Source organism: Gadus morhua, chromosome 7, assembly GCF_902167405.1.
Source record: "Gadus morhua chromosome 7, gadMor3.0, whole genome shotgun sequence".
Lineage (NCBI taxonomy): Eukaryota > Metazoa > Chordata > Actinopteri > Gadiformes > Gadidae > Gadus > Gadus morhua.
Window position 1 is genome coordinate 31,765,716 of NC_044054.1, and position 27,439 is coordinate 31,793,154.

General features: G+C 50.7%; 1 protein-coding gene across 2 annotated transcripts; it reads left to right on the forward strand.

Moving 5' to 3' along the window:
- The first annotated feature begins 516 nt into the window (after positions 1-516).
- ophn1 (oligophrenin 1) lies at positions 517-27,403 on the forward strand. 2 transcript variants are annotated; one of them, XM_030361198.1, is made up of 24 exons: positions 517-1,217; positions 2,740-2,835; positions 3,687-3,748; positions 4,504-4,575; positions 5,606-5,707; positions 6,748-6,858; positions 7,659-7,763; positions 8,494-8,614; positions 9,038-9,138; positions 9,663-9,754; positions 11,117-11,195; positions 12,061-12,094; positions 12,216-12,278; positions 12,997-13,071; positions 13,683-13,767; positions 16,073-16,131; positions 18,563-18,668; positions 19,455-19,614; positions 21,678-21,828; positions 23,537-23,845; positions 24,601-24,841; positions 25,819-25,869; positions 26,021-26,057; positions 26,154-27,403. In XM_030361198.1, the coding sequence occupies exons 1-24, from the start codon at positions 1,064-1,066 to the stop codon at positions 26,163-26,165; spliced, it is 2,478 nt and encodes an 825-aa protein (XP_030217058.1). In that variant the 5' UTR covers positions 517-1,063; the 3' UTR covers positions 26,166-27,403. The 2 variants fall into 2 exon arrangements, with proteins under 2 accessions (XP_030217058.1, XP_030217059.1); XM_030361199.1 differs by lacking the exon at positions 23,537-23,845 and having other exon boundaries at positions 1,064-1,217.
- The last annotated feature ends 36 nt before the right edge of the window (positions 27,404-27,439 follow it).

Here is a 27,439-nt window from a genome sequence, read left to right on the forward strand (position 1 = left end):
GCAGCCAATGGGGACATCTGCAGGTCTTTGGGGGTAATTGCAATGTAAAGATGCACAACGTGTGTGTGTGTGTGTGTGTGTGTGTGTGTGTGTGTGTGTGTGTGTGTGTGTGTGTGTGTGTGTGTGTGTGTGTGTGTGTGTGTGTGTGTGTGTGTGTGTTTGCGTGTGCGTGTGCGTGTTTGCGTGTGTGTGTGTGTGTGTGTGTGTGTGTGTGTGTGTGTGTGTGTGTGTGTGTGTGTGTGTGTGTGTGTGCGTTTGCGTGTGTTTGAGTTTATAAGGCCGTGGTCATATTTGCATCTCTCTCAGCAAAGCATTAAAAGTTTAAACGTTATCCGAAGTGACCTGGTGCAGAGTTAAAACAATCCGATATTTTTCTAAAACCACTATTTGACCTGGGATACCAACTTATAAAGGTTATGAACAGAAACGAATTCAATGGCAACACAATAGTGCATTGTCTCCTCCACGCAATCTGATGTGTGACCACAGGACTGTTCCTTTAAGGTCCGCATGGGTGTGGAAACGGGGCTGCGTTCCATTGCAGTCCGCCTTCCTACAAGCCTGTATGATGCCAACAAAGAGTTGGAAATCAGTCTTCACTTGAGTAGCAGGTATGTTTTTTGATCTAAAACTACGGAAAGGGAACTTGGTTACACACTGTATTGATATATGATCTGATACAACCTCACTAAGAGGAAAGAGGATGTGACCGAGGCGGAGTGCAGTTGAATCTGGACGCAGCCCTCTCCTAACCGCGTCGCCGCAGCAGGGTAGCGGAGGAAAGGAGTGAATTCGATTATTGTTCTCTCCGCAAGAAAAGGGAACATCAACTCCTCACCTATCCATCATCAACGGTTCACGGAAACCGTTTAGTGAACAAGTAGCCGCTGCAGGCGTCCGCGGACACCCGGGTTGCCGCTTCACTCACCCGGGTTAACTGCTTCACCCAACCCATGAAGCTGTGACTAAACGAGGAGACCAACGACGAACCCGATCAGATCGGGTCGATATGCAGTAGCCCAGCCCCGGACGGCCCTAGCTGTGACCCCCGGTGAGAACCACCATGGGACACCCGCCCCTGGAGTTCAGTGAGTGCTACCTGGACAGCCCGGAGTTCAGGGAGACCCTAAAGTGCTACGAGCTGGAGCTGGATAGGACCAGCCGGTTCCTCAAGGATGTCATCAAGGATGGGAACAGTGTCATCAACGCCATCAAGGGTGAGGGCACACATGTGGACCGTTCAGTCTGCTGGAGTTTGAATTGTCATGTTGTTGTTGTTTGGAAAAGTGACTGAGGACGAGGGGTTGTCGGTGCGATCCCTCGGACCTTCCTACAGTCGGTTAGCTATGGTGTTATAATGACAGGGATTCATTCCTGTGTGGGACGTCCCGGCAGCAGATGGATGACGGGGTGCAGGTAGCGCAGTGGTGTAGAGCCGTCAGCCCCTGTGTTCGGTGTGGAGACGGGAGGTCATGTGTGAACCTTTCCCCTCGCCCCTCACACATTCCTTCCTTGTATCCACAACGCCAGGCTGCAAGTCTCTGCACACTCTGTCTGTTGATCTAACAGCCTACTGTACTCACTGCCTCTGTCTGTCGGTCTGTCTGTGTCTGTGGGTCTATATGTCTGTCTGTCTGTCTGTCTGTCGATCTGTATATGTGTGTTATCTGTCTCTTCTCTGTAGGTTTGTCTCTCTGTCAATCTTTCTGTCTATTTATCAATGTCTGGTCATTATATTTCGAAAGAGCTATATCGGGACGGATAATAAACATTGCATAATCACTTTACTTTGTACATTTTCAAAACACCACAGTTCCAACATTAAATCAAGAAAAAATAACATTCATTGAAACGTCAGAAGTAAAATAAAAAATCCAATAAGATGTAACAAATGAATAAAAAGCAAGGTCTGTTACAAGGTCTCTATAGAATATTTCCATTTAGGGAAATAGTAAATGGACTCAAAGCGCTTTACGATTATTGCCTAACATTCACCCGTTCATACACGCCGTTGTCTGCATGCAAGGCAGCAGCGATCTCTTTGTGAGGGTTAGGTGTCTTGCTCAGACACCTTGACACAGGGATCGACCTCGCTAGCCTTCAGTCGCCAGTCAATCCGCTCAACCTTCTAAGCCACTACCTTCGACACAGTTGACAGTCGTTCTGTTTTCTTTTGTTCTAGGGTCCTTTAAAGACTTATATGACGGACCGGTACACTATAACATTTGTTCTATCTCTCGTTTCGATAATATTGCATTTGCACTTTGTTTATAAGCGTCAGCTTAATACGTGTAATGTTCACTACACCGAGCTGTTGAAGTAGTGAATACAAAGCACTCGCTCCAAGTGTTGGTGGACTGTTGACCTTAGCATCTTAGTAATCAGTCGAGTACTACAACAATTACATATGGATACAGCAACAGGGAGGTATGCAGTCCAGTGGAGTGACATCATTGTGTTGGTGAAAGCGTCACATCATTGTGTCTGTGACATCGTTGTGTTGGTGAAGCATGACATCATTGTGTTGATGGGGTGACATCATTGAGTTGGTGAAGCATGACATCATTGTGTCGGTGAAGCATTACATCATTGAGTTGGTGAATTGACGTCATTGAGTCGGTGAAGCATGACATCCTTGTGTTGGTGGAGTGTCATCATTGCGTTGGTGATGGGGGACGTCATTGTGTTGGTTAAAGCGTGACATCATTGTGTCGGCGTGACACTGTTGTCTGGTTCCAGGTTATTCTCTGGCAGTACAGAAGTTCTCGCAGACTCTCGGCGTCTTCCAGTTTGACTTCATCGGAGATTCGCTCACAGACGACGAGATGAACATCGGTAAGTTAACCCATACTAACTAACTAACTAACTATTAGACAGTCGTCGCGCTTTCCAAGTACGGCTCGAGCAGTCAGAACTGGAGCCCCCAGAAACAAGCCTTTGTTGTTGCTGCAAATGGTTGGGCCTGGATTAGATTAAGAACAACTCTGCAAGGTTTCCGAATACAAAACCACCGCGCACCACATCGACAAAAGTGATGGTGGTTCATCTCATCTGGTCCCGTTAGCGTCCGAGATAGGGCAGTATATATTTAGAGAAGTAATTTAGTAAGCAGTTCACACATTCAGAGCTCCGGTTAGTTAACTTGGTTCCTCCTACCCCAGTAATAAAACAGGGATATCACTCCTTAATTAATACCACCTATCTAATGAATGAGTGAGTCAGACGTGGGTGGGGTGAGCGTCAAGGGAAGGGACATTTTGAGGTTAGGTGTTGGAATCCAGCCTAAACGTTGTGGTTTCCCTCCCCGACGTCCATGGTCCACCTGTTTGGTCCCAGACTCCCTCCTGCTCTCTAAAGGGGCGCTGAACTCAAAATGGTTTTGTATCCTAATAAACGTGGTAATATGTATTTTATGAGATGTGTCATCCATGGCATTTTGTCACCGTCGCATAAACAAAGCCATCACTCAGAGAAAACAGGAGGGGAATTCTCGGTTTCTATCAGTTAAACAGGAGGTTCACTTTAAAGGCAACTTGCATATCTGAATTTACTTTAAGTTCCTTTGTGTGTGTGTGTGTGTGTGTGTGTGTGTGTGTGTGTGTGTGTGTGTGTGTGTGTGTGTGTGTGTGTGTGTGTGTGTGTGTGTGTGTGTGTGTGTGTGTGTGTGTGTGTGTGTCCGTCTACAGCTCAGTCCTTCCAGGAGTTCGCTGGTCTTCTACAGGAGATCGAAGACGACCGCATGATGCTGGTGAGACCCCCAACTCCTTCCCTCAGAACACCCCCCCTCCCTTCACCCCCTCACCCTCAGAACCCCCTACCTCAGCCCCCCACCCCCCTCACTCCAGACCCCCCCCTCCTCCTTTCAGGACCCCCCACCCTCTGCAGGGTCACATGACCATGAAGATAGTTATAAGAAATCTCCCCCTGCCTCTTCCTCTTTCCTTCATGTTGTGTAGAAGCACTGCTTGTGAACGACCCAGTTCCTGCGTCAGGCTGCAGTCCGGCGTTAATATAGCCTCTATCCCCCCCCCCCCACTTCCTGTTTTGGCCTCTGGGAGCAGAAGTGCTGCATTGACGGATCTTTTGTGTTGAGTGGAAGCGGTGGTTCCTGTTAGACGGGTCCGGATACGTCGTGCACTCTTAACTACCCGGACGTGTGGCCGGCGGCATCACATGCCAGCCTCACTTCTCATAACCTACTGAAACCCAAGGCTCTCTGGGGCACTGTGTGTGTGTGTGTGTGTGTGTGTGTGTGTGTGTGTGTGTGTGTGTGTGTGTGTGTGTGTGTGTGTGTGTGTGTGTGTCTGTGTGTGTGTGTGTGTGTGTGTGTGTGTGTGTGTGTGGTATGCAGATGTGTGTGTGTGTGTGGTTTGCAGTTGTCTGTGTGGTATGCAGATCTGTGTTTGTGTGTGTGGTGAGCAGATGTGTGAGTTGTGTGAGTTGTGTGTGTGTGTTATCTAACAGAACACAGAGCTGTAACCTCTTCTCGTCGGGTTCCTTCAGGTGCAGAACGCCTTCGATCTGCTCATCAAGCCTCTGGAGAAGTTCAGGAAAGACCAGATAGGAGTGACCAAGGTGAGGTCCGCAGTCACACGTCCATATCTGAACATGAGTCACACATCTGAACATCTTCACGCCTCCCTTTCTGTGACCCACGTCCCTATCTGAACATCTATACGCGTCCCTTTCTTAACATCCTCACACCACCCTGACGGAAGCACACGTCCCTATCTTTAAATCTTCACACCTCCCTGACTGACACCCGTCCCTATCTTAACATCCTCACACCTCCCATTTCATCACCATGTTCACTATCACCCTCCACGGTGTCTCAGTGTTCTCATGAGTCCTGAGTCCTTCTCCTCTCTATAAAGGCGGGGGTTCCCGACACGTTACCTATTGGTGTGAATGTGAAACCAGCAGGTTTACTTTAATGACCACATCACATGCCTCCCTCCCTCCCTCCCTCCCTCCCTTCTCACGCTGGCTTGAGTGACGGGTAAACAAGTTCCGCGGAACACCCTTAGCTCAGCCTCCTCTGTCATGTGACCGGGGTCATGTGACCGGGGTGGCTCCAGCGTGGGTGGAGGCCAACAGTCCACTCCTGGCAGAGGCGACACACCTTTTGTGGTTCAGCCGGAAAACACTTTGTTACCGCGCTGTGGTGACATCAGCGCACGCTGCCGCTGGTCGCCTGGCGACCACCGCTGAGAACGGAGTTCTGTCCTGTTGTCCTCGACTCGACCTCTTCCATCCCATACACTCCTGTTCTACTCTATTCCATACCATGTTATTACAGTCTTCTTTCTAGTATATTCTTTATTTTATTAATTCAAACTAGTCTAGTCTACAGAATTATTTTCCGTTTCGTTCCATTATATATATTCTATCAGCATTTGAAGATATAATAATATTATGATGATAATATAATAATTTAATAATATTAAGTCTGTCTTGGCTTTTTCTTCATGTAGAAAGAAACGGTCATAGCAGACGTATTGAATCCAATTCAAACGTGGCCTGATGTTTATTTTGTGTTCCTAACGCGGGCAGCCTTTGGGTTGACCTCTGACCTTTGACCTCTCCTCTCCGGTTTGACCCTCAGGACAAGAGGAAGAAGTTTGAGAAGGAGAGCGAGAAGTATTATTCCCAGCTGGAGAAACACCTCGCCCTGTCCGTCAAGAAGAAGGAGAGTCTTCTGCAGGAGGTGAGTGGACCGGGACGCTCTAGTGGTGGCGGTCCAAAGGTTCTGGGTGCGATCCCCGACGCAATGCCGCGAGTGTAAACAAAGACAAACGGCGCCGTCGTCATATTGCATCCGTGTGCGTCAGGCCTCACTGCAGAGTTTGTGGACAAATGAATCACCACACCAACACTTGAGTAATCGTCGTATCTCAGAGACTAAAGTGCTCTGTTGCCGTTGTAGCTTTCGACAATCCTCAGCAGATTGGAGCAAGCCGATGTTATTTACCGTAGCAGATGTTGTACTGAAGCCAGGAGAGACGGCTTCACTGTTGTGACCATCCAGACCTTTAACTACATGGAGTTAGTCACTGTGGAGGAGGAGGGAGAAAGCTCTGATAAGAGACTGTGTAGCTAAAGAGTGTAATTACTGCGCCTAAACTAGATGTTGTAAATGGTAGACGGCCTGCATTTATACAGCGCTTTTCGAACCAGTGGCCACGCAAAGCGGTGTACAATATTGCCTAACATTCACCCATTCATGCCACGCATTCACACACTGATAGAGTCAACCATGCAAGGCGACAGCCAGCTCGTCGGGCGCAGTGAGGGTGAGGTGTCCTGCCTAGGGACACCTCGACACTCGACAACCTTCTGGTTACATCTGTGTAACCGGAAGGTTCTGTCAGCCCATGTGCGTTTCTATCATGCTATATTTTTCTCAATGGGTGTTTTCTCCGTCCTATCGTTGTGTAACCTTGTACTGGCTCTTAGCATCGTTACGCATCTTATCCTGGCTATCTGTGGGGTATACGGGGAATGGGTTACCCTTGTTTCTATGAACATCCTTATTGTACCGACAGAGATATATTGGTTTCCTTTCTTCCGACAAATGGAGTTACTGTAAGGCGCTTTGGATGAAAGCGTTTGCTAAACGCCCTGAATGTAAAATGTTTTGGGGGGACTCCTATGTTTAATAAAGGCTGAATAACATTTAAAACGACAGCGTCTGCTCGACGACCACGGAGTAAAGCTCTCCTTCCTCTCCCTCCTCGGGTCTCCCAGGCGGACGACGTCCTGGACAAGGAACGGGCCACCTTCTACGAGTCCTCCGTGGAGTACGTCTACCAGGTCCACCAGGTGCAGGACCGCAAGAAGTTTGATGTGGTGGAGCCGGTGAGTTCTTCCTCCTCTGCTCTTCCTCGTATTCTCTCCCTCTTCCTCTTTCACTCTCCTGCCGCCGCCGCCGCCGTCGGATCAGCGACGCTCAGCGAGCAAAAAGTGCCGAGTCCGTTTTTTCGGGGACGCATTGGGGTTGCGAAACATGACCCAGCCGGCCGGCGAAGTAGGAAACAGAATCGACAATTTCTTAGGAACTTAACCGACGTTGGTCTGCGGTGTCTGCAGCAACACTCCTGCGATGAGGGAGGGGGGTTTCAGTTCACAACATGATGGCACACAAATGCGTCCGTGAGGTTTTAGGCCCTCATCCCCACGGCAATCTGCAGTGATCGCCGCAGCAACGCCGGATTTGGACCAAACTTTCAATTGCGACACACTTCCATGAAAGGACCCTGAGTTAGTTTGGAATTGGATGTTGAAATCATAAGCATGTCTATTAATAATTCATTTCCATTGTCTGACTGTGAATGTAATGATTCAGAAACGTAGCTAGTTGAATCCGTCTGATAGCGTTGGGCTAGGCCAGAGACGCGTGGGTTTGTTGAGCCAGGAACTCGCATCGCTGTGCACGGGTTCAGCAGTCGATGATGTTCATTGCTACTCGCGCAGTAGATCAATTAATCCCAGGACATATTTCTAGGGATAGTACATCTATATATACATCAGTGATCCGCCAGAGTTCAGATCCCCCTCTGCTGCCTTGCTCAGGGGCCGTCTCCCTCGCCCTGTAGGCGGCGTTAACCCGTCTCCCCCCCCCCTGTAGGCGGCGTTAACCCGTCTCCCTCGCCCTCTAGGTGCTGGCGTTCCTTCACAGCATCCTCACGCTCAACAACCTGACAGTGGAGATGACCCAGGACTTCACCCCCTACAAGCAGGAGCTGCAGCTCAGCCTGCAGAACGTACGCACGCCGCACTCACCCCTTCACACGCACTCTGAATCACTCACCCCTTCACACGCACTCTGAATCACTCACCCCTTCACACGCACTCTGAATCACTCACCCCTTCACACGCACTCTGAATCACTCACCCCTTCACACGCACTCTCTATCACTCACCCCTTCACACGCACTCTTCATCACTCACCCCTTCACACTAAGACTCATCACTCACCCCTTCACACGCACTCTGAATCACGCACCCCTTCACACTCACTCTTCATCACTCAACCCTTCACACTAAGACTCATCACTCACCCCTTCACATTCACTCTTCATCACTCCCCCTTTCACACTCATGCTCCTCATCACTCTCCCCTTCACACTCACTCTTCATCATTCACCCCTTCACACTTAGACTCATCGCTCACTCCTTCACACTCGGAACCTTCCTTACCCCTTCACACTCTTTGATCAGTCTTTAATCAGGTATTTATTTCTTTCCCAAAACCTACTTAACTATAAATATTTATGATTTACATTATTTATTAGGGAACTGTCTGCGTCTTTATCAGATTGTAAAATATATAAATTATAATAAAAAATCAATAGGTCCATAACCTGTGTGTGTGTGTGTGTGTGTGTGTGTGTGTGTGTGTGTGTGTGTGTGTGTGTGTGTGTGTGTGTGTGTGTGTGTGTGTGTGTGTGTGTGTGTGTGTGTGTGTGTGTGTGTGTGTGTGTGTGTGTGCAGACCAGGAACCACTATGAAAGCACAAGGGAGGTCATGGAGGACTTGATGAAGAAGATGAAGAACCCGTCCTTCATCTGTCAATCACACACCATGCAGGGATACCTCTACTGCCACGAGAAATGTGAGATGGGGAGCAGGCAGTCAGGCAGTCAGGCAGACAGGCAGTCAGGCAGTCAGGCAGACAGCCTGACTGCCATCACACTCTCTCCTTCTATCACGTGCTCTCTTATCCTCTCTACTCCTCTCTCCTCCTCCTCTGATCTCCTCTCTCCTCTCTTCCTCTCCCTCTTATTTTCCTCTCCCCTAATCTCCTCTCCCCTCGACTCCTCTCCCCTCGCTTCCTCTCTCCTATCTAATCCTCTATCTCCTCTCTTCCTCTCTCCTATTTAATCTTCTATCTACCCTCTTCCTCTCTCCTATCTAATCTTCTATCTCCTCTCTTCCTCTCTCCTATCTAATCTTCTATCTCCTCTCTTCCTCTCTCCTATCTAATCTTCTATCTCCTCTCTTCCCCTCTCCTCTCTCCTCCTCTCTCCTCCTCCAGGGGCTTTGGGGATGACCTGGGTCAAGTATTACTGTAAATTCCACAAAGACAACCGCACCCTGAAGATGGTCCCCTGCGAGCAGAAGACCACCACCAAGCAGGTACCAGCTCCACCTTCTACACCGTCATACCCGTAGTGGTCTGGGTTTGAATCCCCATGAAGGCAGCCTACCTGTAGGCCCCCTAGAGCCAGGTGACCCCTAAACCCCTACCTCAAAGTCATGGATCTTAACTCACCGTGGCCCCAGATAAAAGGGTCTCATAGATGACGAAAAGTGAGACTTTTATTTGTTTCAATAACAACAAGAATCACACAACGGCACCAGAGGAACGAGTGGTGATGCAACCGAGCGTCTGTCTCGCACCTCCTCTATTCTTATCCATTGTTGTCACACACTCGCACACACACGTACGCACGCACGCACGCACGCACGCACGCACGCACGCACACGCACACGCACACAATCTCACGCAGACACACACAATCTCACGCACACGCTCACGCACGCACACTCACTCACACACGCGCGCGAGTGCGCACACACCATCTACCGTACTCACTCACTCACTCACTCACTCCCTCCCCCGCTCTCCCCCCCCCCCCCCCCCCCCCCCTCCCCCCCAGGGTGCTGCGGAGCTCACCCTCAGGTCGTGCATCCGGAGGAAGTCTGAGTCCATCGACAAACGCTTCTGCTTCGACGTGGAGACCAGTGAGAGGTACGCCCAGACACCACCACCACCACCAACACCACACACACACCACCACCACTACCACCAACCACACACCACCATCACCACCACCACCTCCAGCACCACCTCCACCTCCACCAACACCGCCACCGCCACCACCACCACCACCACCCACCCACCACCATCACCACCACCACCTCCAGCACCACCTCCACCTCCACCAACACCGCCACCGCCACCACCACCACCACCACCCACCCACCACCATCACCACCACCACCACCAGCACCACCTCCACCTCCACCAACACCGCCACCACCGCCACCACCGCCACCACCACCACCCACACACCACCACCAACGCCACCACCAACGCCACTACCACCACCACCACCACCACCACCCTAACCCCAACCGCCTCCACCACCCACACTCCCCAGCACCACCACCCCCATCACCTCCCCTACCACCTGCACCACCCCTAACCACCACCTCCACCATCCCCACCCACCACCCCCGCCAACAGTGGATGACGCTAGTCGCCCGGGGGGGTCAACACCTCCGCGGGGGGGTGGGGGTACAGCAGGGGGCGCCTGGCTGGCGAGGAGGTGGAGGCAGATGGCGCTGCTCTGGGCGCCGGAACGCGCCGACCCGTCGCCCGCTCGCAGAGCCCGTTAATAACGCAGAACTCGTTAACAAGGCAGAACTCGTTAACAATACAGAACGCACGCCACCGGCCCAGAGCCACCGCGTCCGCGACGATCCCGGGACGCTTCCGGGATGAACGCTGTGTTTCCCAGGATTTGTATTTACGGGGGGGGGGGGGGTTGGGTCCCTCCGAGCGGTCGCTTGCATCAGTGTTGCGAGACAGCGTGTGGGCTAAACCCCCGGACACGTCATGAATAGTTTGGTGTTTTCCGCTCGTTGTCTGAGGAAGTTTGAAGTTTGTGCATCCTTGGCGGCGGTCCTGGAGTCGTGTCTCACCAGCACTTCATCAACGTGACGCCGCTGCAGACAAATGGAAGAAGAACACCTACAGGAATCTGAGGCCTTATTAAACCACGCGCTGGAAAACTCTCCCTGCCAAAAGACATCTGTTTATCTTCCCTTCAGACGGAGGGAGGAGAGGGTGGGAGGAGGAGAGGGTGGGAGAGAGGGGGGAGAGGGAGGAGGTGAGAGAGAGGGGAGAGAGGGAGGAGGAGAGAAGGAGGGTGGGAGAGAGAGGGAGGGAGTGGGATGGAAGAAAGGGGAGATAGTGTGAGATGTTATTACTTCCAGTTTTCCTCCTCAAATAATTGGAAAATAGTTCATATTTTTCTCCCAATTTTCCTTGAGGAGCGATGTCAAGGTCCTCTTCCCTCGATGAGTGTTTCCATGTGTGTTTCCGTAGAAACGCTCCGGTGACATTCCAGGCGCTGTCGGAGGGGAACAGGAAGCAGTGGATGGAGGCGATGGACGGGAAGGAGCCGGTGAGTGGCCGTCCAATCAGAGCTCACTCTGGCCTCAGCTTCAGGTCAGAGTGTTCGCCCCCTCCCCATCCTGGGGTCGCCGGTTCGATCCCCGGCAGTACAGCCGAGTGGCGTCAGAGACATCAGGGTCGTCCCGGCTCACCAGGGGGGGCTACCGGAACCCTCTGACCGGGACACCGGGGCAGCTGGGGGGGTCGCCCTACACCCAGGGTCTATTAAAGAACCCCCCCCCCCCCCCCCCCCCCCGTTAGGTCCGTCACACATCTGGGTAGAGGCTCCCGCTTGTGATGTCACAAAGGGCTGATTATGAGGAGGCGGGTGCCGGCCGGTCGGTCAGCGTCTCACCGTGGGGTACCGAGGGGGGGGGGGGGGGGTGACTCGTGTTGAGGGATGAGGGATGAGACGAGTCGTTGCCGTCTCTGCCTTGTGGCCGGGAGGAGGTGGAAGTGAGGGATTTGCGTTTTCAGCGTTCCGCTCGTCTTCCCGGAGCATCGGCGATAGAGAGAGATGAATATCCCGACGCTAGCCACCAACCGGGCTAGCCGAACTGACCTTTAGCATCTCATTAGCATCTCATTAGCATCTCATTAGCATCTCATTAGCATATCATTTGCATATCATTTGCATATCATTAGCATATCATTTGCATGTGAGGCAGCTTTAGCCTTTCAGGGAAAGCCCACTTGGACACATCCAGAGATAACTTATGAGTCAGTGAAACTTTATTCATGCTTATGTTCGGTTATCTTTCCGTTGGGAAATGTTAATTTGTTTCAATCAATGTAAGAAAATTACATTTAACTAACCCCCACACACTTGTTAATTCTTCATTAATTTTGGTATATTTAATTGTGTTTTGATTTAGATTTATCATTCCCCGATTCACAATAAAGCAGAAAGTAAGTGTCTACTCTTGGTTTCACTTTTTCAATTTACCCCATGTTGTGTTTTACGTTGTTTTACAAACGCTTCATTCTGATCCAACTTCTGATCCAATCTTTGTTTTTCCTACCATAACAGTGGAACTGAATGAAGTTGGATTTAAGTTTGTGCGCAAGTGCGTCAACTTCGTCGAAACAAAGGGTAAGGGACACAATATACATCAGCTTTTAAACCAACTTTCATGTGGCTTTTCTGGTAGTTTGCTCAAACTGCCTCAAGGCGGCGCAGTTGGGTTGCGATAAATCTGGAACATGCTGTCTCGAGTCTTAGGACTTTAAGAGTAGAAGGGTAATCTTTTTCGGCTACGGCATCTTATAAGAAATGTTAAAAAATTCTGAGAAAATGTATTAAGATGCAGAAAAAAACGTAGTAAAGAGAAAATAACTACCAAATAATTTACGAATCAAACCATTGAAATTGTACTGCGTGCCTCATTTGCCAGAAAATGCCACAGACCTTAGCTTTGTCTCCGGTCAGCGCTCACACAAAGAGTATTCACTCACTGCACTTCCATGTTTCACTCCCACTTTCTCCCCTCTCTCCCCTCCATCTCCTCTCTCCCACTCACTTCTCTCTCCAAATGTCTTCTCCTCTCCTCCTCTCCCCTTTCTCTCCTCCTCGCTCCTCTCTCTCACTCTCTCCTCTCTCTCACTCTCTCCTCTCCCTCCTCTCTCCTCTCTCTCCTCTCTCCCCCCTCTCCCTCCTCTCTCTTCTCCTCTCTCCCCTTTCCCCTCTCTCCTCCATCCCCTCTCTCCTCCCTCCCCCTCTCCTCTCTTCTCCTTTCTCTCACTTTCTCTCCTCCCTCCCCCTCTCCTCTCTCTCCTCCCTCCCCCTCTCCCCTATCTCCTCCTCTCTCCAGGGCTCACACAGGAGGGTGTATACAGAACCGTTGGCAGCAACATCCAAGTTCAGAAGCTGCTGAACGCTTTCTTCGGTGAGCGATGCCCCAGACGCAGCCCACTTCCTGCGTCCATTCAGTCCAAAGCAAATCCCTCACAGCTCCAAAGAAACATGCTATTCCTTCTCCTGTTCCTGTTCTTAAGCTCTTAATGCTCACGTTTCAGGGAATGTCCGTCTTGAGATTCTGTCGTCCTTTTGTTGTTTTTGGTCCTTTAACTTTTTACTAACCATACCTTTTTTAAACGAATATCTTCAATCGAAAAGTGGTTGCTAATTCAGGGTTATAATAAGATAGCTATTCAAAAGCTGGTTCTAACTAGTTAGAAATTATATAAAATCTGTTTTGTGTCGAACTGTTATGAGATGGGTCCTAAGTTAACTCTTATACTGGTTGCTGTAGACCCTGTGTGTCCTGGGTCCTAAGCTAACTCTTATACTGGTTCCTTTAGACCCAGTATGTCCTGGGTCCTGAGTTAACTGTTATACTGGTTGCTGTAGACCCTGTGTGTCCTGGGTCCTAAGCTAACTCTTATACTGGTTGCTGTAGACCCTGTGTGTCCTGGGTCCTAAGTTAACTCTTATACTGGTTCCTGTAGACCCAGTATGTCCTGGGTCCTGTGTTAACTGTTATACTGGTTGCTGTAGACCCGGTGTGTCCTGGTGATGTAGACTTCAACAGCGACGACATGGACATCAAAACCATCACCAGCGCTTTGAAGTTCTACCTCAGGTATGTGTGTGTGTGTGAGTGTGTGTGTGTGTGTGTGTGTGTGTGTGTGTGTGTGTGTGTGTGTGTGTGTGTGTGTGTGTGTGTGTGTGTGTGTGTGTGTGTGTGTGTGTGTGTGTGTGTGTGTGTTTATGTCTGCACATGTACATTATTTTGAATGACAGTGTATACAGTATTATGAACAATTCCAGACATTTGCATATGACTCTCATACAGTTTTTTTTATAGTACTCCTGACGTCATTACAGGTTATGTATGTCATTGATCAATGTGTCATTAATTAGACCCTTAATCAATTTAGTTAAAGCTACAGTATTCTTCCTTCGTTAGTACTGTAGCTTTAATGCCATCCAACTCAATATTAGTTTCAGCTCAGCTCAGATACCATGGAGACAACACAGAGAGCCACGCTCACCGAGAAGAAAAGGCAGAGGCATTTGCTTTTGCCAAATTATTAATAAGATAATTGCAATTATTTAGTTGACTTTTTTTTGTGTTTTTTGTTTCCCGGAAAAATTCCAAATCTTCCCAGATGCCTTAGTGGATTCCGGTCGGTCCCCTAGCGTCTCCTGAACCGTCCATTCCTCCCACATATGTTACGATATCATTATTATTCCTAGTGTTATTATTCTTAGTGTCGGTGTTATTATCGTCTTCTTGTCTCGCTGGGAGCGTTTGTGTCTGCCGGCGCCCGGGACGCGCTGTCCCGTCGTCATGGTTACCCTGGCAGGCGCTCCCGGTAAACACGGCGCCTTGTTATTGTTGTCGTTTTCTTGCCGAATCCCGTCAACATGAAAACATCCGGAGCGGTCTGAGTGAACGCAGCAGCGGCGGCTGGCGTGTGGAACACGGGGAGGGCCGTCGCTAGGATCAACAGACGGCATCGTTCTCTCTCTCTTCCTCTGTGGTTTTATCACCCTGATACCCGAGGCTCTGTCTTTACTAATGTCTTTCTTTATTTCGTTCCCACTTTTCTGTACTTTCTTCCTCTCTTTATTTCTTTTTCTTTCTTTCTTTCTTTCTTTCTTTCTTTCTTTCTTTCTTTCTTTCTTTCTTTCTTTCTTTCTTTCTTTCTTTCTCTCTTTCTTTTTCTCATTCCTTCTCTCATTCCTTCTCTCTCTTTCTTCCTCTCTCTTTCTCCCTCTTTTTGTTTCTTCCTTCCTTCCTTCCTTCCTTCCTTCCGTCCTTCCTTCCACTCTTTCTCTCCTTCTCTCTCTCTCTCTCTTTCTTCCTTTCTTTCTCTTCTATAATTAGCATGTGACCTAGCGCTCCACCGCTAACATTAGCGTGTTTCTTGTAGCAGCGTGTCTGCGTCTCTATTGGTTAGCGCTGGCCACGCCCACACCCAGTCGTGAACTCGTTAAAAATATCTGATAACAACACAGGTTCGAGGAAACGTCCATTCACTCTATCAGCTCTTAAGTTAATCCTACAGTGCTGCAGGTGTAAAGCCCCGAGCTCAGGGAGAAGGACATAAACGTCTCGTTATTGACATCCCTTTATTAAGAGCGTGTCAAAGTAACAACGGAGACAGCGGTGTGAGGCCCACGGCGTCTCATGTGATCCCAGGGTGCAGAACCAGAGTTAGGACCACTACCTTCTCCAACACCTCAGGGTGGAGTGAGGCCCACGGCGTCTCATGTGAGCCCAGGGTGCAGAACCAGAGTTAGGACCACTGCCTTCTCCATCACCTCAGGGTGGAGGGAGGCCCACGGCGTCTCATGTGATCCCAGGGTGCAGAACCAGAGTTAGGGCCCCTACCTTCTCCATCACCTCAGGGTGGAGTGAGGGACGAGTTCCCTCTGTTCTCCCAGAGACTTTATTATTCCCTGAGGCTTCAGGGATCTGTTTGGGGGAAGGGTCTGAGTGGGTCGGAGATGAGGAGGAGGCTTTATGGAGCTTCGTCCACGCAGCTCCTCTTCCTCCGGCAGCTGATTAAACTCTCTGTCTCACCCACCGCCGCTCAGACCTCCTCAGACCTCCGCTGAACCGGCAGATGGTTCTCATAAGTGCACACTGAGAGCCAAGGGTTTATATTTCAGTTACGTTGCACCATTAGTACAAGCTCTCTCTCTCTCTCTCTCTCTCTCTCTCTCTCTCTCTCTCTCTCTCTCTCTCTCTCTCTCTCTCTCTCTCTCTCTCTCTCTCTCTCTCTCTCTCTCTCTCTCTCTCTCTCTCTCTCTCTCTCTCTCTCTCTCTCTCTTCCCCCCCCATTAGTGAAGGGTTTTATTGTGCTCTTTGATCAGAGGGTCGTTTTAGGGTCCTCCATCCCGTGACGGTCTGTTTGTGTTGTTGTCTTCCTGTGCAGGAGTCTCTCGGAGCCCCTACTGACCCACGGCCTGCACGACAACCTCATCCTGGCCGCCAGTGAGTCCTGCAGCACATGGCTCCTTTCAGGGAGGGAGGGAGGAACAGAGGGGGAGAATGGTGGATCTGTATTCATCCGGTAGATATTCCAGGGGGAAGGAGAGAGAGAGAGAGAAAGAGAGAGAGAGTGGGTTGGGGGAGAGAGAAAGGGGGGAGATAGCGAGAGCGATAGAGAGTGGCGGGGCGGGGGAGAGAAAGGGGGGAGTTGGCGAGAGCACTAGAGAGTCTGTTGGGGGGGGGGGGAGAGAAAGGGGGGAGATAACAAGAGCACTAGAGAGTCTGTTGGGGGGGGGGAGGGGGGAGAGAAAGGGGGGAGTTAGCGAGAGCACTAGAGAGTCTGTGGGGGGGGGGGGGGAGAGAAAGGGGGGAGATAACGAGAGCAGTAGAGAGTCTGTTGGGGGGGGGAGGGGGGAGAGAAAGGGGGGAGTTAGCGAGAGCACTAGAGAGTCTGTGGGGGGGGGGGGGGGGGAGAGAAAGGGGGGAGATAACGAGAGCAGTAGAGAGTCTGTGGGGGGGCGGGGGAGAGAAAGGGGGGAGTTAGCGAGAGCACTAAAGACTGGGGGGGGGGGGGGGGGAGATTGAGAGAGCGATAGAGAGGGGTTGATAGAGAGTGGGAGAGAGAGGGATGTCGGGAGGGGAAAGGTCTGGCAGAATTCCCGATTCTACGGGTTCCGAGCGGTTTCGGGATCGTTTGTTTATTCTGTCTGAGATGGAGACTTCATCTGCAACCATTGATGGCCTGTCGCTGACGAAGGGCGCCCGTGGGTGTCTGCCCAGTAGGGGGCCTGCTGGGCCCTCAGCAGTGGGGCCCCCAGTGGCCCCCAGTGGCCCCCAGTGGCCCCCGTGGCCCCCGTGGCCCCCTGAACGTTATCGGAGCGTCTGCACGTCGGCGGGCCCCGGAGAGGGAGGGGGAGCGTGTGTTTGAGAGTCGTCTCGATGAGGAGGGGCTGGAGGAGAAGGAGTGAGGGGTGGAGGAGGAGGAGGAGGAGGAAGGAGGAGGAGGAAGGAGTGGGAGGAGATGGAGGAGGAGGAAGAGGGGGTGGAGGAGGGAAAGGAGGGAGGAGGAAGAAGACGTAGGGGAGGAGGAGGAGAGAGGAGGAAGGAGGAGGAGGAGGGGCGGTCTGGCTTGTCCTATAGGAGAGGTCGCTGGGGGGGGGGGGGGGGGAGGGTGCGTGGGCGTGGCTAGGGGAAAGGGGTGAGGACGACATGCAGGACTTCAGCGTCCCATCCAGGCCTCCTTCCCCTCACCGCGACCTGGCCCCATGGATCCACAGCCCTGAACGCGTCCTTCAGATCAGAGGCGCGTCGGCAACGCCACGTCCTCACTGTGCGATCCGTTCTCCCCAGATGCTCCTCACATCGGTTGTACGGCTGGTTGATGAGCCCCCCCCCCCCCCCCCCCCCCCCCCCCCCCCCCCCCCCCCCCCCCCCCCCCCCCCCCCCCCCCTAATATGCCTTGGGTGTAACAATAAGTGGCACAGATGTGTTGATTGAAAACTGCAGCATTGTTGCACAATGCGTGGGTGAAGGATTCTGACCGCGCCGCAGCACGGTGGGGCTCTGGGTTCTGGGAGACGGGGCTGCGGCCGCCGGTCCTCGGACACGCCCCCCGGCTCTGTTACCATGACGCTGGCATGCGTGGATGCTGCGGACGCCTGGTGGTGTGGCTTCGGTGACCCCAGTGACGTCTGTAAGGCAGCGTCTCCGTCACCAAACCCCAACAGAGCCAAGCACGTTCAGCTGGAGCGGAGTAGGACTCCAGCGTGTTTTATACCATGGCCTACTCTGACGGAGGTGATGGTGTTAGGAGGTGATGGAGCATAGGGGCTGATGGAGCATAGGGGTAGGGTGATGCTGCTGTAGGGTTAGGCGACGGTGATGAGCGTTAGGTGATATTGGTAACAGATCACAAAGCAGAAAACTCAAGTCAGATGAATTTGGTAAAAACTTGTTGTTCAGAAAGGTGCTCTTGTATAACGACAAACCGGTCTGAACTGGTATGGTCCAGTATTCAACATGTGTTCACCAAACCCTTTTACGAGATGTTTGGCCGGCCTCCTCACCTGTTCTCTGACTGCTCAGCTCGTACAGCTGAGCCCTTCGCAGGAACTCAAGCCTCGAGGTCAATCACTCCAAGCGTGCGGTTTAAACTGTAATTTACGACTGTATTGTTCCAGGGCATCGATGCATTAAGCCCGTTCCCACAGGCGAGGCCCACAAGTTATTATCCCATTTCCTGTTCAGCCTCTTTAAACTTGGAGAGGACTGATTTGATTTGGAGCAACGCGATTGGGTTTATGGTTCCATTCCATGTTGCTCCGCGGGGTTGGATCGGGGCGATGGTCAGGGGGGCTGATAGGTTCACGACCCTCAGAGGTCAGAGGTCAGAGGTCGAGGTCCCCTGCCTAACGACCCGTCTGGTCCTCCTCAGAGTCGGACAACCTGGACCACAGGCTGAGCGAGATCCACGCGCTGAACTACAAGCTCCCCGAGAAGAACCGCGACATGCTGGCTCTCCTCATCAAACACCTCGTCAAGTAAGAGACAGAGTCGGACCTACGGCTACGTTTACCTTCAGGGCGTTTAGCAGGCGCTGTCATCCAGGGCAAAGTACATGTGTCAGAAGAAAGGGAAACAACAATATATCGCTGTCGGAAAAGTAACTGGGCGATCACGCCAAAAGCTACAAAGCGTTACGAGCGATAAACGGCCATTCCCTTTCTATTAGACATTGGCGATAAAACGCTTGAGCGATAAAACGCTTGAGCGATAAAACGCTTGAGCGATAGCTGTTAAGCTGTAAATGAGAGTTGAAAACAGCTCAACCATGGGGGCTAGCTGAGTGTCGGCTGTGAACGCTGTTGTACGGCTCCTTTCATTGGAAATAGCAAGACCGAAACGTTCGAATGAGCGATGTGGTCTGTAAATATTTTTGACAGCGTTGCGTTTTGAGCCATTCTGTGATTTTGCATCTTTTACAGCTTTTGGTGTGAACTCGCAGTAAGGATGTTCATTGAACCAAGTGCCAAGCTCTAACAATCCCTAGGTTAATCCATTCCCAGTACACAACAAAGATAGCTAGGATACGACGCTACACGATGCTTAATACTATTTTTTAAGTGACAGGACGTACAACATACAATAAGTGCGTAAGAGGGTTGTGTGTTTGGGGGGGGGCTATGCAGAGTCTAGGTGAACTCTGAACAGGTGACTCTTGAGTCCTTTGAGGAAGCTGGTGTGGGACTCGCAGACCTGGTCCTGGTTCCGCTGGTTCCACTGGGTTCCCCCCCCCAGCTGACCCCCACCCGTGTGCCGCGTTGCAGCGTGTGCAGCCAGAGCGAGGAGAACCGCATGATCCCGTCCAACATGGCGGTGGTCTTCGGGCCTACCCTGATGAGGGCCAAGGAGGAGACGGTGGCGGCCATGTTGGACATCAAGTTCCAGAACATCGTGGTGGAGATCCTGATCGACAACTACCAGAAGGTCAGATCACCACGACAACGCAGCGCATGAACCATGCTAGGAACTGACGTTAAATGCTGGTAATGGTAATGCTGATAAACAGTCTGGTGGTGGTACTGGTTATTCCCCAGTGTCTTCATGGTAATGGTGTATTTATGGTGGTGCTGGTTAGTTACCAGTATCTTGATGGTGGTGCTGGTTAGTTACCAGTCTCTTCTTGCTTCTGTTTAGTCACCAGTGTCTTGGTAATGCTGGTTAATTCCCAGTGTCCTGATGGTTAACAGTGTGGTGGTGGTGGTGGTGTTGGTTAGTAACCAGTGTGGTGGTGGTGGTTATGGTTAGTAACCAGTGTGGTGGTGCTGGTGGTGTCAGTAACCAGTGTGGTGGTGCTGGTGGTGTTAGTAACCAGTGTGGTGGTGCTGGTGGTGTCAGTAACCAGGGTGGTGGTGCTGGTGGTGTTAGTAACCAGTGTGGTGCTGGTGGTGTTAGTAACCAGTGTGGTGGTGCTGGTGGTGTCAGTAACCAGTGTGGTGGTGCTGGTGGTGTTAGTAACCAGTGTGGTGGTGCTGGTGGTGTCAGTAACCAGGGTGGTGGTGCTGGTGGTGTTAGTAACCAGTGTGGTGGTGGCGCTGGTGGTGTTAGTAACCAGGGTGGTGGTGGTGGTGGTGTTAGTAACCAGTGTGGTGGTGGTGCTGGTGGTGTTAGTAACCAGTGTGGTGGTGCTGGTGGTGTTAGTAACCAGTGTGGTGGTGGTGTCAGTAACCAGGGTGGTGGTGCTGGTGGTGTTAGTAACCAGTGTGGTGGTGGTGGTGTTAGTAACCAGTGTGGTGGTGCTGGTGGTGTTAGTAACCAGGGTGGTGGTGCTAGTGGTGTTAGTAACCAGGGTGGTGGTGCTGGTGGTGTTAGTAACCAGTGTGGTGGTGGTGCTGGTGGTGTTAGTAACCAGTGTGGTGGTGGTGTTAGTAACCAGTGTGGTGCTGGTGGTGTTAGTAACCAGTGTGTTGGTGCTGGTGGTGTTAGTAACCAGTGTGGTGCTGGTGGTGTTAGTAACCAGTGTGGTGGTGCTGGTGGTGTTAGTAACCAGTGTGGTGGTGGTGGTGTTAGTAACCAGTGTGGTGGTGGTGCTGGTGGTGTTAGTAACCAGTGTGGTGGTGGTGCTGGTGGTGTTAGTAACCAGTGTGGTGGTGGTGTTAGTAACCAGTGTGGTGGTGCTGGTGGTGTTAGTAACCAGTGTGTTGGTGCTGGTGGTGTTAGTAACCAGTGTGGTGCTGGTGGTGTTAGTAACCAGGGTGCTGGTGGTGTTAGTAACCAGTGTGGTGGTGCTGGTGGTGTTAGTAACCAGTGTGTTGGTGCTGGTGGTGTTAGTAACCAGTGTGGTGGTGCTGGTGGTGTTAGTAACCAGTGTGTTGGTGCTGGTGGTGTTAGTAACCAGTGTGGTGGTGCTGGTGGTGTTAGTAACCAGTGTGTTGGTGCTGGTGGTGTTAGTAACCAGTGTGGTGGTGCTGGTGGTGTTAGTAACCAGTGTGGTGGTGCTGGTGGTGTTAGTAACCAGTGTGGTGGTGCTGGTGGTGTTAGTAACCAGTGTGTTGGTGCTGGTGGTGTTAGTAACCAGTGTGTTGGTGGTGCTGGTGGTGTTAGTAACCAGTGTGTTGGTGCTGGTGGTGTTAGTAACCAGTGTGTTGGTGGTGCTGGTGGTGTTAGTAACCAGTGTGGTGGTGGTGCTGGTGGTGTTAGTAACCAGTGTGGTGGTGGTGCTGGTGGTGTTAGTAACCAGTGTGTTGGTGGTGCTGGTGGTGTTAGTAACCAGTGTGGTGGTGCTGGTGGTGTTAGTAACCAGTGTGGTGCTGGTGGTGTTAGTAACCAGTGTGGTGCTGGTGGTGTTAGTAACCAGTGTGGTGCTGGTGGTGTTAGTAACCAGTGTGGTGGTGGTGTTAGTAACCAGTGTGGTGCTGGTGGTGTTAGTAACCAGTGTGGTGCTGGTGGTGTTAGTAACCAGTGTGGTGCTGGTGGTGTTAGTAACCAGTGTGTTGGTGCTGGTGGTGTTAGTAACCAGTGTGGTGGTGGTGCTGGTGGTGTTCTCCCAGATCTTCTGCAGCGCTCCTCTGGACGGCGCCTCCTGCCCCCCGGTGCCCCCCCCCAGGGTCAACCCCAGGAAACGGCAGCCAATCACCATCTCCAAGAGACCGCCGCGCACCTACCCGGGTCTGCACCTCGACCCCCCCTCGCACGCCCCACGTAATTACCCCCCTCCTCACTCTAATCATCATCATCATCATCATCGTCATCAGCATCATCATCATCATCATCATCATCATCAGCATCATCATCATCATCAACATCATCATCCTCCTCTTCGTCCCCTTATAGTCTTCATCAGTACCCCCCTGATATCGGAATGCGCCCGTTTATTTTTAGGACATTTTTTACTGATTCGTTTTGTGTGTGTGTCTGTGTACTAGGGGGAGTGAGTACTAAGGAGTACTACACTACTAAAGTCTAGTATTCCTATCAAGATCCTGTTGTTTATACTTGTATGTCCTTGTGGGTGATGTCTTTGTGGGTACGTGCGTGTGTGTGTGGGCGTACGTACATTTGTGTGTGCGTGCGTGCGTACATTTGTGTGTGTGTGTGTGTGTGTGTGTGTGTGTGTGCGCGCGTGCGTGTCGAGACATCCAGCTCTACTTCCAAAACGACCACCTGATTGAACCATCTTAAGCTAGCTTTTCCGGACAGCATCTTTGGGGGGGGGCTCCCAGCTAATCAAAGCCCCTGGGTTCCGTTACGGACTCTGACAACGGGCTATCGAGGCGTCGGGCCTGCCCGCTCCCTGACGGCCGGGCCGGGGGTGTAATTAATATCTCTGAAAGCCGTCTTATGTGGGAGGGAGGCAGGCCTCTCACCGCGGCGGCGGAGAGCCGCAGTGCTACTGTAGCACCGCGGCGGCGGAGAGCCGCAGTGCTGCTGTAGCACCGCGGCGGCGGAGAGCCGCAGTGCTACTGTAGCACCACGGCGGCGGAGAGCCGCAGTGCTACTGTAGCACCTGCAACATGTCCACCCTGATCCTAGCCTGGTTAGTCCTCAGCTCCCGGTACCAAACAAACCCCCTCGCTCGCTCTCTCCCTGTTCCTCTCTCTCTCTCTTTCTGTGTCTGTCTGTCTGTCTGTCTGTCTGTCTGTCTGTCTGTCTGTCTTTCTGTCTGTCTGTCTCTCTCCCTGTCTCTGTCTTTTTCTCCCTCTCTCCTTCTCTCTCTCCCTCTGACTCTCTCTTCCTCCCCCTTATTCTCTCTCCCTACCTCCCCCGTCTCTCTCTCTTTCCCTCCACAGTTCTCTCTCTCTCTCTCTCTCTCTCTCTCTCTCTCTCTCTCTCAGTGAATCACCCTCTCTTCCCCCCCCCCCCCCTCCACGGTTCTGTCGCGTCCTCCCCTGCTCTCTCTCCCCCGTCACTCTCTCTCCCTCCCTCTCTCTCAGTGAATCACCCATCAGCTCGACCCCTCCAAACGGAGTACCAACAATTACCCCTGACTTTATCTTCCACCAAAACATCCCCTTAGCCATGCTGTGTGTCTACTATGTATAAGTGTGTGTTTGAGTGTGTTTGCTCGCTGCACGAGCGACGCCGTGACTTTACAGTAGAGTACCAGTGTCTACTGTATCCACTGTATCTATACTGTCGAACCGTCAGCATTTGGAGGTCTTTCTTGTGGAATGCCGCCGGGATCACTTTGTCTAGAACGTGTTGCAGTGATGTTACTTAAACTGTAGATGCATGTCATGAGGAGCCGATAGGGGTGTGGGGGGCCTCTTGTTCTGGGAGGCCTACAGGTGGTCAGCTGAGCGGGGTTAGAACCCCCAACCCGCCACCAGAACACTGTACACCCTTCTAGCGCCCTCCGTACTCTCCTCCTCCTCCTCCCTAAAGTCCTTCCTGTGTTTCTGACCTCCAGCCGACGTGCAGAACGGTAGCCCCGCCCCCAGGTACCCCCCGCCCGCCGCCTCGGACCGGGACGCGGGCCCGCCCCCGGTCCCCCTGCAGCGGACCAAACCCCAGGCCCCGGGGGCCCCCAGGGACCCGCCCTCCCGGGACCCGCCCCCCAGGGACCCGCCCTCCAGGGACCCGCCCCCTAGAGAGCCCCCCCCCAGGCAGCCCCTCCTGCCCCGACTGGGACCCGTGCCCCGCCCCGGCGAGAACGGAGAGGCGGGCGTCACCGTGAAGCGCGCCATGTCGGTGCAGGCCAGGAGGCCGCCTCCCATTGGTAGGACCACCCGTCAATCAGAATGACGATTGGAGAGGGCCTCTGGTTCACCGTCACGAGGCAGGACGTTGATGATAGTCAACTGATAGTTGACTATCATCTATCAGTAGTCAACAGTAGTCACTTTATTATCAACTGTCTAAATCGACTATCAAGAAGTAGATTAGAGTTGATCAACTATCAGTTGACTATGCCTATTGGCAGTTGCTGCTAGTCAACGTCCCCAAAGGAAACTCAAGGTTTAATTTTAAAAGGGCAGGGTTGGACATTTCGATATCGACGATGTACGTTTTGATTGAACTTTAATTCCATTCGGTTTTATCCGTCCAGCCCCTTCCTCACAGGCCCGGCCTCACAGGGCTGAGCAGCCAGCCTGTATTTAGGATTCAGTTCCTCACACGATAACCGTAGATGTCCGTGAGGCCCGCGGCGTGGAGTGGAGGCACGGCGGCAACGCTCTGCTAACAGAGTGCTGCTCACGGCCCCGCTCTGGTCCTGTGAACGGTCCTGGCGCTCCTGGCGGTCCTGGCACCACACAGGAATGCCGAGCATTGCAACACACTGCAGCTGTCCAGAAGGTCCGCACCTAAGCAAGGCTAGTGTTGATATCAGGGTTAGTTTGGGAGTGAGATCGGGATCTGGGACCCGGCTCGGTCTCTGACGGAGCGGGACGGGACGGGACGGTACGGGGCGGCGACGCCCTTTAAGCCCCGCCCACGTCTCGTTAAGCCCCGCCTCCTCTCCTCTGTCTCCAGGAGATGGCGACGGCGCGCCCAAGACGCGGTCCCCGGAGAAGCATCACGCCATCTGCAGACCGCCAGTCCGGCCTCCGGACCCCCCCTCCGCCAGATCGGCGGAGCCGCCGTCGGCCAGACCCCCGGACCCCCCGCCCAGCCGGCCCACGGAGCCCCCCCCCTCGCGGCCCCCCATCGCCCAGAGGCACTCCGCGCCCCCCGCCCCCACCGCGCCCACCGCCGACCCCACCGCCGCGTCCTAGTGAGCTAACGGCTTAAACCATTATGATGCTGCTAATGATAGCATTATGTACACAACAACATTACAGTACTGTTATAGCATACATTATAATACTGTTATAACACACAACTCCATTATTATAATAACACACAACTCTTATATACTATAAAAACAATACTATAATTATAATACTATAAAAACAAGTGAACAACCACATCTACAATTTATAAACAACACCCTTATAATTATATATTAATAAAATACATAATACACAACACCATTATAATTCTATAATAAATGAATAAACAACACCATAATAAATATATAATAATACATTATACAAAACACCATTATATTTCTAGAATAATACATTTATAAACAACACATTATAATTCTATGATATCATATTTATAAACAACACCCTAATAATTCTATGATGTAAACATTTATTTATACACACCTTAAAAATATTATGATAATATGATATAAATTATACACAGCACAATTATAATTCTATAATAACATAATTTATTTAGACAGAACATGCTGAAAAAATATGTTTATACACCTTTGTAAAAATAACATAATGTAATGATCTTAATCCAAGAGCAGTTTTCTAAATGAGTGTTTAGCAGAAGGCATAAGAATCCACATAGATTGGAAGAAGGGAGAAATTAATTAAAGTTGTACACTTTTAATTGTTATCCTCAGATCTTTCGATTTTATTTAGTGGATGCTCTCATCTAGTAAATGTGTACAGCGGTAGTTATTGCATTCCTCTTCTAGAATTTGATATGTGAATGGAGGAGTTTTATACAGTTAAAATAATTTAAAAGCAGCCCACTCCGACCCTCTGTTCCTACAGCTGAGGTCTGTCTGCGTGCCAGAGATTTAGAGGAGACGCCTTTACCAGGCAGACGAGATAACTACATCTGTGCCACTTTAGACGGTGATTCCGACTTCAGCTGAAATAAAATCCTTGTTTTCTCTTTCTGTAGCGTGGCTTCCAAGACCAAGTTCTTTGAGAACGCTTCCAAGCATGGAGCCAGGTGAGCAACCGTCTTGCTTTCAATTATCTTTATCGTCAATTGTAAAATAAAATAAAGCACCTTGATTTATTTCTGTGAGAAATCACTTCATACGAAAAGACATGAACCCAAACAAATGCTTAACATTCTAATTCTGCTTTTCGTTATGAAGTCCAAATGCGGCAGCAACAATGAATGTCAAAAAAGAGGTGGGTTATTCTGCATAATATATATGTATTTCAATATCGATATGATTATCGCAGTTTTTCATGGCTAACCTTTGCGTTGTGTCGGTGCTTTCTCAGAACGCAGGGTGAGTCTCCCAGTCACCGGGACCACACCATCTCGTTCTGGGTTGTTTTGGACCAAGGACCAAAAGAAATGCCCAGGAGAAGCTGCCAGCGAGTCCATTTTGGAAAGTGGGATACTTTCAGAGCATTACTTTGCTCTCCAAAAGGTTTACTTGTGTCACACTAACGCTGCTTCAAAGGCTCGTCTTCCTGGTGCTTGTTCTAGCGCTTACAAAGTTAAACTGAGGTACAGATGAAACATCCCTCGTTACTCCTTGGTTCAACCCCAGCATGATACCCCCCAACATTTTTCCATGCCATTAAAACTTCTTAATCGCCCCATTGGGTTTTGACTCCTGTTTGAGTCTTGCTTGTTTCCATGTTCATGTGGTTTGTGCCAATTTATTTTTCCTCGGCTTAAACCAACAGGTACACACCCTCCCTCATACTGCATTTGTTGGAATGCAATTAATACAATTGCAATTAATGCTAATTTGAATCGTCTAAAGTGACAAATCTGTGGTACTTATAAACCTGTCTTCTTGCGGGTGACTAAAGTATTACGTTTTTTGTTTCTGTATGTGAAAGCACAGTTGAATAACTATTTTGTGTTTATTTTTTAACTTTATAATCGGTTTAATAGTCTACCTGGTGATTCATATGTTGGACAATGGGCAGATTGTAATGAAGGATTGGTTGGCCTATTGTTTAGATTTAAAAGTCGGACCAGCAGAAAAATCAGTAGTCTGGTACTTAAGCCAAGGATACAAAGAGTTTTCATCTATTCAGACTTGCTTCAGAACTTCGAGCATTAAGTGAAACTGGTTCCCAACCGCTTTTTCTCTTTCTTTGTAAGTTTTGGAACTAGGTTTTGATTCATTGTGTCTGTAAATCATAAAGCAATTAACAGTGTCTGGGAACTACAGTTACCTTTATGGTTGACCAAAATAAAAGCATATTTTGGTAGGTGTACAAAACGAATCCCAGTTACTTTAACAAAAAGCTGTTCACTCTATTTTGTGTTGCGTGGTGTGCTTTGCCAGACTAGCTTTCGGTTGTACAGTTACATATTAATGGAGCCACAGTCAGTAAGCTAAATATGGGAGGAAAAGCATCGTTAAAGTAAACGATACATCTCCCGCAGTGTTTAATTGTTGTTGTTGCATTACATGATTTCTTTTGATTTGTTTGGCTTTTCAGGACTCACTTTCAATGATTTGTTTTTATATTCAAAAGGGACAATAAAATACAATTTATTGACACGATTTGGTTGCCTTAGTTTCAATTTAGAAGTGGTTCAT